Source organism: Pyrgilauda ruficollis, unplaced genomic scaffold (genome assembly GCF_017590135.1).
Source record: "Pyrgilauda ruficollis isolate IOZ18807 unplaced genomic scaffold, ASM1759013v1 scaffold52, whole genome shotgun sequence".
In the NCBI taxonomy this organism is placed as follows: domain Eukaryota; kingdom Metazoa; phylum Chordata; class Aves; order Passeriformes; family Passeridae; genus Pyrgilauda; species Pyrgilauda ruficollis.
In genome coordinates, this window is record NW_024526822.1 from 3,208,143 (window position 1) to 3,219,962 (window position 11,820).

An 11,820-nucleotide genomic window follows, 5' to 3' on the forward strand; every position below is an offset into this window, starting at 1 on the left:
CACCCAGAGTGAAGCAGCACATTAACGATTCATGAGTGCTGGGCACAACCAGAGATGGAAAATGAATCAGAAAACATCATTCCAGTCACTGCTGCTCTGGAACAGCAGCTGGAGAGGGAGAGTGTCACAATTTCCCCTTGAAAGCAACGTGCCTCTTGTATGAGACACTGTTTTTACTTCATAATAAGGAAGAGGGATTTATTTTTATTCTTAATCAGAAAGCATTAAAATATGAATTGCAAAGCCCTAACTGGGAAGCTCAAATCAGTGTGTGAATTGAGGGGGAAGAGCTGGGGTGAAGAGGACTAACAGAGGAAGGCAGTCAGCAGCAGACACCTCTTTTTTAAAACAAGGAAATTTCCATTGAAGCATCTCTCTTTAAAAGGTAATGACTTCATTAAAGAAATGAGCAGCAAGGAAAGCAGCACAGAGCTCAAAAAGAGGCTGGATATAACCTAATCCCTTTGCTAACAAGGTCAAAACAAACTAAGCAGCTAATATGCTTCAGTTTATGAGGAAGTCTCTTAATTGAAATGCCTATTGACATTTGACAAGAGCCTCTCCTTGCAAATGACGGAATAACAGAATGCCAGCAAGGGTACTAGAGAAATTTCCATCATTATGCCTGCATTATTTACTTATCAGGAGCTAGTAAACAAGATCCTAAATGCCTTTAAGGCACTCTGCAGGGAGAGCAGGAAGCTACAAGTGGGCAAAGTGACAGAGTTTGCAGCAAAGCTGTGGCCTAATTAATTATTTAACAATTTTGGGTAGTCACTGAGAGCAGGGAAGGATGCAAACCCCACCCTACCTGCAGGGCAGATTTCCTCACGTTGGTTTTCTCATCTCCAGCTCTCACTCTCAGCATGGCCATGACTTCTTTTTCTGTCCAAAATGAGGATAAAAAGGAATTACCCCCACGAAGAAGGAATTAACCACAGCACCGGCTGGAAGCACACAACCCCAGCATGGTTTGGGTGGAAGGGACCTTAAAGCTCATCTTGTTCCACCCCCTGCCATGGGCAGGGACACCTTCCACTGTCCCAGGTGGCTTCCAAGCCCCATCCAGCCTGGCCTTGGGCACTGCCAGGGATCCAGGGGCAGCCACAGCTGCACTGGGCACCCTGTGCCAGGGCCTGCCCACCCTAAAGCAGCACAAACTCAGTGCAAAAACAAACTCAAATGGCTTCCCAAAACTTTGAGAAGGACTGAACAATTAAAATCACCCAGAGCAATCCAGAATGAGGCATAAGCCAGAAGGAAAAAAAAAAACCCAAACAATTCCCCCACTTCTTTCATTTGAAAACTCATCTTCATACATCACAAAAGAAAATGATGGAACAAATTACTTCAGACACACAGCAAAAGAAAAATTAAAAAAAAGGTGAATCTGTAATTTCTGACCTCTTCATTTGTCTACACAAAAGATGTCAGGCTACCTTCAGAGACTGAGAGCTCAGCAGATGAGTCAGGCACAGTCGGTGGCTCAGGTAACCCTGGTACCTGTGGGAAGAGCTACCTGGGCAGAGCTCAGACAAAAGGAGCCAGCACAGAGCCAGGGGAGGCTCTGCAGAGCTCAGAACACCCACAACCTCCTGGGAGTTTTGCCTCAGAGCTGCACACAGCAGCAAGCATTAATGTATGAACTGCTGTGTGCTACAGAGGGAAAATTACTCCATTTGTTAATTCCTAGAGGCTGCAGAATGGCAGCTGCAAAGAACCACCCCAGAGTCTGCAAGGAAACCAGAACACATCTCTCTTCCCTGCACGTCATGTCAGGGCTCCAATTTCTCTCTGCACAGCCATATTCATACTTATTTCTGCATGTTGGCGGGGAAAAAATACATCATCAAGGCGAGAAGTTATTAAATGACACACAACTGAATACACAGATCAATTATTCCTCACATTTTGAATCACTAGGCTATTAACTGGCCATAAGGACTTCAAGCATTTTATCATGGCTTTTAAGGTTTTTATTTATTGCTGTTTGTCAGATTTCCCAAAGATATGCCAAATTTGGAGATCTGTTACTTAGAGATTCACATGGACATCCATCCTGTTGCCATTAAAAATAGGATTAGTCACAGGGAACTAAGCAAAACTAGCTTAAAAATACATTTTTACCAAAAGGAAGCAAAGGGACTTTGATCTGGGCTTTCTTAGTGGGCAGCTAAGTGCAGTTTCCATCCTCCTCCCAAGAGCAGCTGCACAGGAAGAGCACAGAACCTCCCCACTGCAAGATTTTGCTACTAACATAGTCCAGTCTTGTGAAGGTGACCAAATAATCACACTTTGACATTGATTTTTCTGATGTAGAAAAGAGGGGGGGAAAACCAAACAACAAAACAACCAAAGAAGCCAAGTTCTAATGAAATCTCAAGGGAAGGGAATGTTTGCTGCTGGTGGGCAGAGGGAATTCTGCAGTGCACACCTCACCTTGCACGTTACCCCACCCTTCTTATCTCTGCCCTTGAGCATGTTCTGACTGACTATCCCTGGCTGAGATTTATTTATTTTCTAAAAGAAATGAGCTGTTTAGTCTTCAGAGGAGAGCAAAATTAGCACAGGCACAAGCCAAGCACAGGCATGGGCCAGACAGCTTTGCTAATGCACCTTGACTGCCTCAGAGAGCCCTGGATTCCAGAATCCTCTGGAGCTCCAGACAGTCTTTTTTCATTCCAGCTTTTCTTAATTTGTTTTGCCAAGTGCCAAGTGTGTGCTCAGCTGGGTATCAGAGACAATCCCAGGCATCCTCTGGCACGAGGAGCCTGCAACTAAACAGGGAATTCACAATACCTTGAGTGGCCTGGAGGACTTTTCTATCTGAGGGAGCAGATTAAGGAAATTTATCAGCAGAGAGTGTTTGAAAAAGGGAGCTTTCAATGGGGGGAGATTGGAGCCTGGCTCCTGGAGATAGGGAGGGAGATCCCATGTGAGGAGCAGCGTGGAACAAAGGCAGCACTGCAGGATGTGAGGCAAGCAGAGAATTGAACTGTCAGCAGTTCAAGGGAGGTGAACAGCAAGAACTGAGAGCGCAGATGCTGGCAGGGGCCGAAAGGTTAGGAAGAAAAGCTTTTCCACACGAGAGGAAAAGAAAGGGAGAGGTTTAAAGGAAGAACAACCCAGCCACAAAAGCCAACTTGCATGGTGATTTCATGCTATCAACACATTAGAGGCAGCTTGCCGTGCTGCATCAGGACATTTTGTGTGACACTCTGCTTTCAGCTTTCAACCTGATGCTGCTGAGAAACAGATCTTTGCCTACAGAACAGAAAGGTGCTGTGCTTTACACAGCAAAATACATCAGTTCTTTGTGCACTGGAGCAAGAGATTTAATTACCCTGAAATTCATGGAGCTACAAGTGTTATATTCCACATAAATTATCTTTTGGGAAGAATAAATTACCTGCTTTTCAACAAGTGGTACCACCACATTAGAACCAACAGACATCTGCATTTCAGGACTAAATGTATTTTTCAGACTTGAGTGGAAATAGTATTTCTTTATGGCTGGCAATTCCACCCCCTTCATCACCCCTAAGTGTTTTGTAACAGCTTTCTCCACTTCCTTTGAGAAATGGACAATGAATACACTTCAGAAAGTCTGATTTCAATTAAGGCTTTGAATGCTTATCTGGAAAGGCTGCTTTAATTCTGACATACCATCAGGCCCAGCAGTGTCACTGCTGTCTGTCAGCTCGATAGTTCTGAAAGTTGGTAAGGTCCTCAGTGGTTGGTTGGACACAGCTGAAAGAAAAGATAAAAGCTGAGGAGTAATAAAGGCATATATTCACCTGGCAAGAAGATGGTTCAGGGTTAAACAGAGAGCCTCATGCATGCCCTAGGTTTAACAGATATGTGTATTTTTAGAAAATGGCATGCCAAGAAAAGCCTAAGACTTACTGGAAAAGAATGACTCTATACCTTCTGTACTGGCTGTCACACTGGCAGTGTTTGTGTTTGCTTCCAACGCTGTGTGGACAGAGGCTGCCAAAAAAGAGAAATAAAAAAGGAAATCAAACAAAGTATTTTAATTCTGGATATCCTGCCATTCCAGATTCTTTTCGGGCGAGCAATCCAACCATGGGATGCTGCGTGCAGGCTCTGAATCCTGCCATCTGGCCTTCAGCACACCTGAGGGAGCTCGGAATGCCAGTCACGAACAGAACAACTTAGCAGAAGCAAAAGGCAACTCAAGATTTAATCAGCTGTCAGGCAAGAATGAACTGCTTTTTTTTTTTTTTTCCAATGAGCAATTTTGGTTGTCTGTAAACATCCTTCAAAGGGACCTCACAGAGGAATCTCTTTAGAACTGGTACATGAGAATAAATCCCTTCCAAATATAAGGCTTCATAAGGAACAAGGCTGATGAATTACTGCTCATTATGACACAGTAAGGAGTAAGGACTCCGAGTGCCAGTTTTTAAGTTCCTGACAACTCCTACCTCCCAGCAATTATCCCCTTGAAAGTTCAAGAATGATTTTCATTACCTCATGTGCCCACAATACTCACAGCTCTGTAGTAAGTCCTGAATGCTCTCCAAGGTGGCAGCAGCTTTCATCTCCAGACAACAGGCAAAGCTGCTGAGAGCTTTGCTCCGGACCACGGGGGCTTTGTCTGAGCACCGGCCAAACACCATGACCTGCACTAAAAACTTGTGCTTTAGCAAACTCTGATGATCCTGGGACAAGGAGCTGCCTGGGCTCCTCTCTGGCAGCTCCAACAAAGCCAAGGCTACATCAAGAGCAAACACTCTGTAGGAAACCTGCAGGAAGAAAAAGCACACGAGGTGCTCTGTTAATGGAAGCGAACACAGAGTTTTCTTGCCTCTGGGTACCAGCAGTGACAGAGCTATTCAGTGCTGAGATTGAACCCTTCATCTCCAAAGCATCAAGGAGATGCACTTACTTTGGTGAGTGAGTATTTATAAAGCCAAGCGATGAATTCAGCGAACTCTGCACAGGGGAGTTTGTCCAGCAGGGTCACCAGAGCCTGGGCAGCATAGGTGCGATAATCAGCCTTGTCTGGCACCTGAAAGACAAGGCCAGGGTACCCTGTGTTACTCCACTGTTCTGCTCTCAATGCCAGAAAAGCATTTCAGGGCTTAAGAGAAGTGTTTTTTTAATTTAATAAGCTGATATGTTCATATTCAACAACAGTGAAAATCATCACAGCTTCCTCAGTCACTACTTCACCATCACACGTTTTCATTCCTTAGAAAAGATTGTGAAAACAGATTTCCTAAGCTATTAATGATGTTCCAATGTATCCACACAAGTTCTCCAGCCCCAGAAGTAGCAGAGCTTGGCATACCTTGGTACAGATATGTTGGAGCAAGATTCGCAGAACAGGATAAACAGCTTCTTTCAGCTCATCGACCAGAGAACTGCACAGGGGAGAGAGGGAGAGAGAGAGAGAGAAGCAGATTTTAACAAAGCTGGTTTATAACAGAGGAAAAGTCAAGGACATTCCTTTTGGAATGCATTTGAAAAGTCAGGAAAAGTGGCCATGATTCTGGCATCATGAGTGCAGCAGGCTGTGCTCAGAGAACCATCCTCGCTTTCCACATTAACCTGGCTTTGCAGGCACAAAAGAATTTCTTCCCATACTTTTCTAACAAGTAGAAGAGTAACATGAAAAGCTTCTTTGTTCTCAATCTACTTTTATATGTTGTCTGGGGATCTCTGTACAAACTATACTTCCAACAACAAGCATCCCAACAGGGGGAATAAACACAGGCAAAACACATCATTAAGCAGGAGAGAGCAAGAACTGTGGAGGAACAAGCTCCATGTTAATCTTTCATTTCCTCCACAATTCTCTGTAGTTAAACACAAGACTTGAAAAACTGACACAAAGCAAAATACAGAAAATGGGTCCTTTCCACAGCACCTTCCTCCCCCTCTGCCAGCAAGCTCAGTAAATTCCCATTCCAGACATTTTAATTAAGCCTCATTTGCACAAACAACTTCAAAGCCAGTGCCAGTTTGTCTCATCCCTTTATCACCTCAACAGCAAAGCAAAGGCACGCCAGAAGGAAGGAGCAGCCATGCTCAGAGCTCGGGATGTCACCTGATGAATTTCACAGCCTGGTTCCTGGCGCTGGTCACGGCTGATGTGATGGGAAGGGCCTCACGCCGGGAGCCCCCACTGCTCTCCACCATCAGAACGACACTGAGCAGGCGCTGGAACACGCACCGAAGGGTCTGCAAAGAAGGGGTTATTGGCAGGCTCTTTTCCATGGATGGGCACTCCAGGGTCATGAAATAATTCTGAACCAAGCTTAGAACCAAACAGCAGCACATGTGAAAGCGTCCTCTTGGAATTTCTGTGCTAGGAGTTACGCTTTCTAAATACACACGCTGCCTTTCCTGGCTGTGATGTTCTCATGCTCAGCAAGGTCTCAGAAGGGCTTTCTGAAAGCATGAACAGCTGCCCTCCAAACAGGGCAAAGTCTCCCCTCCAAAGTCCCCTATGGACTTTTTTTTTTTGCCAGAAACATTTGGAGTTTGAGGAAACTCACTGGGATTTGCATAGGAGATGTCTTAAGCTAAACACGTGTTTTGTACTTGAACTCTTGGAGTTGCCTCCCTTGCCACGTTTTTGGGACCAGAGCTTGCCTCATGATCCTGACATTCCCTGAGCAAGCAGGAGAGGCAGGGAAGATGAGGCAGGTCTGGGAAGGGGAGTGACTACACCTTGCTGTCACCACAAATATGGTGGGGACACTGAAAAAGCTCATGCTCCACTGAGAAACCAAGGAGGGAGAAACACACAGGCTGCTAGAGCTGGGCTGGCACTCAGGAATAACCAGGCTGGTGTGTACTCCAGGCTTTCCTGACCAGACAGCTGCTGATTCCCAGCCTGCAGGCTCAGAACCAGCCCAGGGGGTCACACAGACTCCCAGACACAGCCTGGGCACACCCAACCTTCAGCAGCCCCATGCAGAGCAGCAGCACTCAGGTGAGTGGGAGATGCCCTGCTCTGCTTGCCAATTTAAACAAACACAGATGGGAGCTTCTGGCAGAACTGGCTGCTCCACGATCCCAGAGTGTTCTCTGAACAAGAACCAGCCCTGCTCAGCCTCACTGAGCGCACAGAGCACTGCACAGCCCAGCCCCTCACACGCTGCCAGGCGGTGCTGCAGCTCCATCTAGCAGGGAATCACAACATTCCAGGCAAAGGCAGCCACCTGGAACTCTCTTCTTTAAGGTTCAGAGACCCAATGCCACTGCAGATCTTTGTTTTCAATTCATTTGCCATAAGAGTCAGCAGAGCATGGAATTCACTGCACACGAGTGCAGCAACAAATAGGGACTGGGTGGAAAAAATCATCTTTGCTCTGACCCAGCAAAGATGGCACAAAGAGGGAAACTGAAGTGAAAAGTAAAAACCATCCAAGCAAAAATGACGTGCCAAGAAGGAAAGAAGCAACCACTCCTTTTCCATGCTGCTGTGAGGATGTTAAAGATTCTGTTTAACTTTTACCTTATCTTCTGTGCCGTGGAGAGGGGAGCACAGTAAGTGAAGTCCGTAATAGGCCAGCTCAGGAATGTACTTGGCTTTATTAACATCCCTAAGGAAAGAAAGCAAAGATATATCTTCACCTCTCATCAGAGTAAATGTGACTATTAAAAGAGCTCTTTGACTGCAAAACATTCAATATTCACAACATGCTGTTTGCTGTTAGCATATGGTACACGTTCCAATTATCTTCATAAGTGAATTTGTCACTTTCGTTTTTATATAAACAGGACAATAACACAAGCACTGAGGGTTTTACTTGTTCAAACCATCACAAAAACACTAAGAATTATCAAGAACGATTTGCTCACATGGCTGATGAAAACTTGAACTCGTGGAGCACTGGCTCAAAGCTGGTCATCTCAACGAAGACCTGCAAGGGAAGAGAGCCAAGCTGAGCTCAGTCCCCTGAGGGGAGGGCGTGCAGGGCTCTGGATGTCTGGGGTCACACCACTGGGTTTAACTTTCAAACACCTCCCTTGAAGCAGAACAAAAGCAGAGCCCAAAGCACAGAATCTCTCCCCAGGAACAAGTGGTGGCTGCCCCTGCATCCCTGGAAGTGCCCAAGGCCAGGTTGGACAGGGCTTGGAGCAGCCTGGGACAGTGGAAGGTGTCCCTGCCCGTAGCAGGGGGTGGAACAAGGTGAGATTTAAGGTCCCTTCCAACCCAAACTCTTCTGATTCCATGAATAAAACACTTCAAGTGTTCAGCATGAGAGGCAGACAGAGCAGGCACCCTGCTCCCACATCTCCCCAGCTCCCCTCAGGGACCAGGTGATGGAAGGCAGGGCTGCCTCCTCCTCCATGTGGAGTGCTCTGCATCCCCAAAAATCTGTGCTAGGGGACATAAGGCTCACCAAGCTGGATCTTTCTTACCTGCACACAGTTCTGCATGCACTGAGGCTTTTCTTTTAGGGAGAACTTGGGCAGAAGCCTCAGGAAGTTTTTTAAAAGGAGGAAGATGGCATTGCGGATTTGGAGAAGATCTTCTGTTGAGAAGTAAACATTCTCATCATCCTCTTCCTTCTCCTCTTCCAACAGCTCTTCTATCTATATTGGCAGAAAAGAGAAACAGCTTGCCAACAATTTGCTTATTACTAGGGGTTTGTATCTGAAGAGATTGCACAAATAATCTTACACTGGAGCTGTCATTACTGCACAGTTTCCCTTTCTTCTTGTTCCTTCTGGCATTGGGCTGAGAGCTTTGAGCGTGTGCCTTTTTCCTTTTCTTCGTCTCTTGAGGCCAGCATTTTGTCAGGGTGTGAAGACATTTATCAAACATCACTTGGTGGAACACCTGGTTGGCTATGCTGCCTGCCCAGAAAAGACAAACATCAGTCCTCTTCCAGACAAGATACAGAGAACATCAAACCACCTGGGCATCATGTCCCACTCCTGGAAGTGTTCAATGCCAGGCTGGAGCAACCTGCTCAAGTGGAAAGTGTCCCTGCCCATGGAATGAGATGAGCTTTAAGGTCCCTCCCAGCCCAAATCAGTTTGTGGTTCTATGATCTCCCCCACAGGTGTCCCAGAGCCTAAGAAAGTTCAAGAGAAGAGTAAAGAGCTGCCTGAAGTGCACCAAGCTGATGCATCAGCAGCAGTGACACATTCCAGCAGGATCACCAGCTGAATGACCCTTCCAGCTGCACCTCAGGGCGTGCTGGAACACAAAGGGATCCAGCTGTGAACTAACCTACAGGAAACACTCAGCTGCTGGTTATTCTAAAACCTTATTTTTGTTTGCACAAACAAACCTGTGGGGGTACCAGTTGTCAATTTCTCTGGGTCTGGATTGAAGGCACTTGTGATGATAGTTCATGTTCAGAGGTAGGTGTTTATTATTTCTTATCAGTGAAACAGTCTCACTACTGTGAGTTCTGCAGCCTTTCATTAGAAGGCACAAAATGGCCAACAATCTCTTGTTCCAAGGTCTTTTAAGACTAAACTATCCAATTAAGAACTGACACCTAGATTATTTTCCCTTTTAACCCAATAACTGATCCCACAGAGCTGCAGTGTGGATTTTTCTGCTCAATTACCAAATGCCACCCAAACCCATGAAGCAGAAGAAGAAGCATGAAGAAGAAACCCAGGACAACACCCTGTGCCCTCCATCCAGCTTCCATCCACAAGATACTCAAAATCCCAAACCCTCAATTTCTCACCAAGTGATACACCTACACCACTCTCTATAATCTATTTCTCACTTTTGTGGATTCCAGTCTATCTTGAAGTCTAGGAAACTTTCTCCATGAATGAGGGTCAAAGTCAGTGCTGCCCTGGGGGTCAGGGCACCCCAGAGCAGACAGAGAAATATTCCCAGTGCTCTGGGTTTCCACACAAACCCATCCAAATGTGCTGCACAGTGAAATGCTCCCCAGTTACAGAGCAGGAATAAGCTCCTGCCTTGACTGTCAAAGCACAGGGACCTGTGTGGTTCCAGCTCTGTGCAGGCTGCTCTGTCACCTTGTCACAGGACACAGACCCACACTAAGGCCACCAAACCCCTCTGTGACCCGAGGCCAGGCTGCCACCAGCCCGTGACACCGCTCAGCACTCACGCCACACTCAGCTCAGCCCCTGAGGATTTCAGGGCCACCAACCCAACACCACCACTTGTTCCACCTGGAATTGTTACAAACCCCACCCTGCCTGGCCTGTGCTGTCCCCAGGCACGAAGAGGCACATCCCAAGGCTCACCTGGGATCTCCAGCAGCAGCAGGTAGAGCCCAGCTGAGTGCAGAGCAAACACCCTCTGCTGCCTGTTGGCTCTTTTGTGCTGGCCCACATGCACAAAGTGATGCAGCACGGCCACCAGGGCCTGGTGGGACAGGCTGTTCTCAGCAAACAAGGTCCAGACGTTCTGAGGCAAAACAGGAACAGTCAGGAATCCCAAATTAACAGTCAATAATCCCATAATAACATGGATGTCCCAAACCAGCCATTATTCAGTTTTTAACAGGTGCCACCATGACCAACTGCCTATGTATTATATGCTTTAAAAAGTGTTTTAATAAGTATAATAATTATATTATTATATAATAAGTATGATAATTATTAATATATTAATTAATAGCACCTAATTAAATTAATAATTGCTAAATTATATTGATTCTTAATAGCTTTATAATAACTATAATACATAAAATACAACTATAATATTATATATAATATGTGTATATATATAATGTATATAGTTATATTATAGATATATAACTATAATATAATAACTTTATAATAACTTTAATAACACTACATTTACTTAATATTATGCTAAGTCCTACTACTAATATTTGGGAATAGCTTCCTTTGGAAGCATTCCAGCACACAGAGCAAGAATTGTTTGCACAGTTTTTGAATATATTGTGAATTTCAAGGCAAGGCAGATGTGAAAAAGAGAAAGTGAGAGTGGCTGGCTGTGCTCAGGCGATGTCACCTCTCTGCTCCCCTGGTCCCCGGCAGCGAAGGGCGCCAGAGCGCGGTACAGCCCGGTGAAGGTGTCGAGCCCATCGGCCGTGATCTCCTCCGCTATCCAGGCATCCAGAGGCTCGGTCTCCGTGAAATCCAGATCCCACACCGTGTCCACCCACACTGAGAGAAATAAAAAGTGTTTATAAGCGCCAGGGTGGATTTCTCCGAATCACGCGTTTCACCCCAAAAAAAGGCTCCAAAATAAACACGGGCTGCCCAAATCCGGCGGGACACGGGCGCGCCAAGGGCAGCGGGTGACAGTGCCAGGAGCCTCCCAACGCCTGGGGTCACCGCACCCCGGTGACCGGGGCAGAGCCACCGGGACCGGGACTGACACCGGTACCGGGACAGAGAGAGAGAGAGAGCGGAGAGAGACAGAGACCGGCACCGGGACAGACAGACCGGGACACAGACTGACACCAAGACTGGGACCGGGACAGAGACCCGGACCGAGGCAGGACCGGGAGGGGGACAGAGACCGTACCGAGACAGAACGGGAGAGAGACAGAGACCGGGACAGCGACCAGGGCGGGGCCAGAGACAGCGAGAGTGGGACAGAGAGCGGGACCGGGAAACAGAGACACCGAGAGACACAGCCACCAACACAGGAAAAGAGGTCGGCAAATCGGCCCCGGCCCCGATCCTAACACCCCGCTCCCGATCCTGACCACGACCACGCTCCCGCTCCGCACCTGCGGCCAGCTCCGGCAGCCGCCACCCGCCGAGCGCGCTCCGCAGCCGCTCCGCCGCCATGGCGCTGCCGCCGCCGCCGCCCGACTTCGAACGCGCCAATGGCGGGCGCGGGGCGGCGCGGGCCAATCG

General features: G+C 47.0%; 1 protein-coding gene across 1 annotated transcript in view; it reads right to left on the reverse strand.

Annotated features, from left to right (window-relative positions):
- The window catches only part of NCAPD3 (non-SMC condensin II complex subunit D3), a 30,952-nt gene extending 19,146 nt beyond the window's left edge, over window positions 1-11,806 (reverse strand). Inside the window, exons 1-14 of the mRNA XM_041480558.1 lie at window positions 11,691-11,806; window positions 10,964-11,118; window positions 10,228-10,390; window positions 8,666-8,841; window positions 8,404-8,577; window positions 7,840-7,901; window positions 7,493-7,580; window positions 6,077-6,210; window positions 5,318-5,390; window positions 4,913-5,035; window positions 4,517-4,769; window positions 3,928-3,990; window positions 3,667-3,750; window positions 812-885 (exon numbers count right to left, since the gene is read on the reverse strand). Coding sequence (XP_041336492.1) covers window positions 812-885; window positions 3,667-3,750; window positions 3,928-3,990; window positions 4,517-4,769; window positions 4,913-5,035; window positions 5,318-5,390; window positions 6,077-6,210; window positions 7,493-7,580; window positions 7,840-7,901; window positions 8,404-8,577; window positions 8,666-8,841; window positions 10,228-10,390; window positions 10,964-11,118; window positions 11,691-11,751 — 1,683 coding nt within the window. The 5' untranslated portion in view covers window positions 11,752-11,806. The remainder of the gene's footprint in view (window positions 1-811; window positions 886-3,666; window positions 3,751-3,927; window positions 3,991-4,516; window positions 4,770-4,912; window positions 5,036-5,317; window positions 5,391-6,076; window positions 6,211-7,492; window positions 7,581-7,839; window positions 7,902-8,403; window positions 8,578-8,665; window positions 8,842-10,227; window positions 10,391-10,963; window positions 11,119-11,690) is intronic.
- Between the last annotated feature and the right edge of the window lie 14 nt (window positions 11,807-11,820).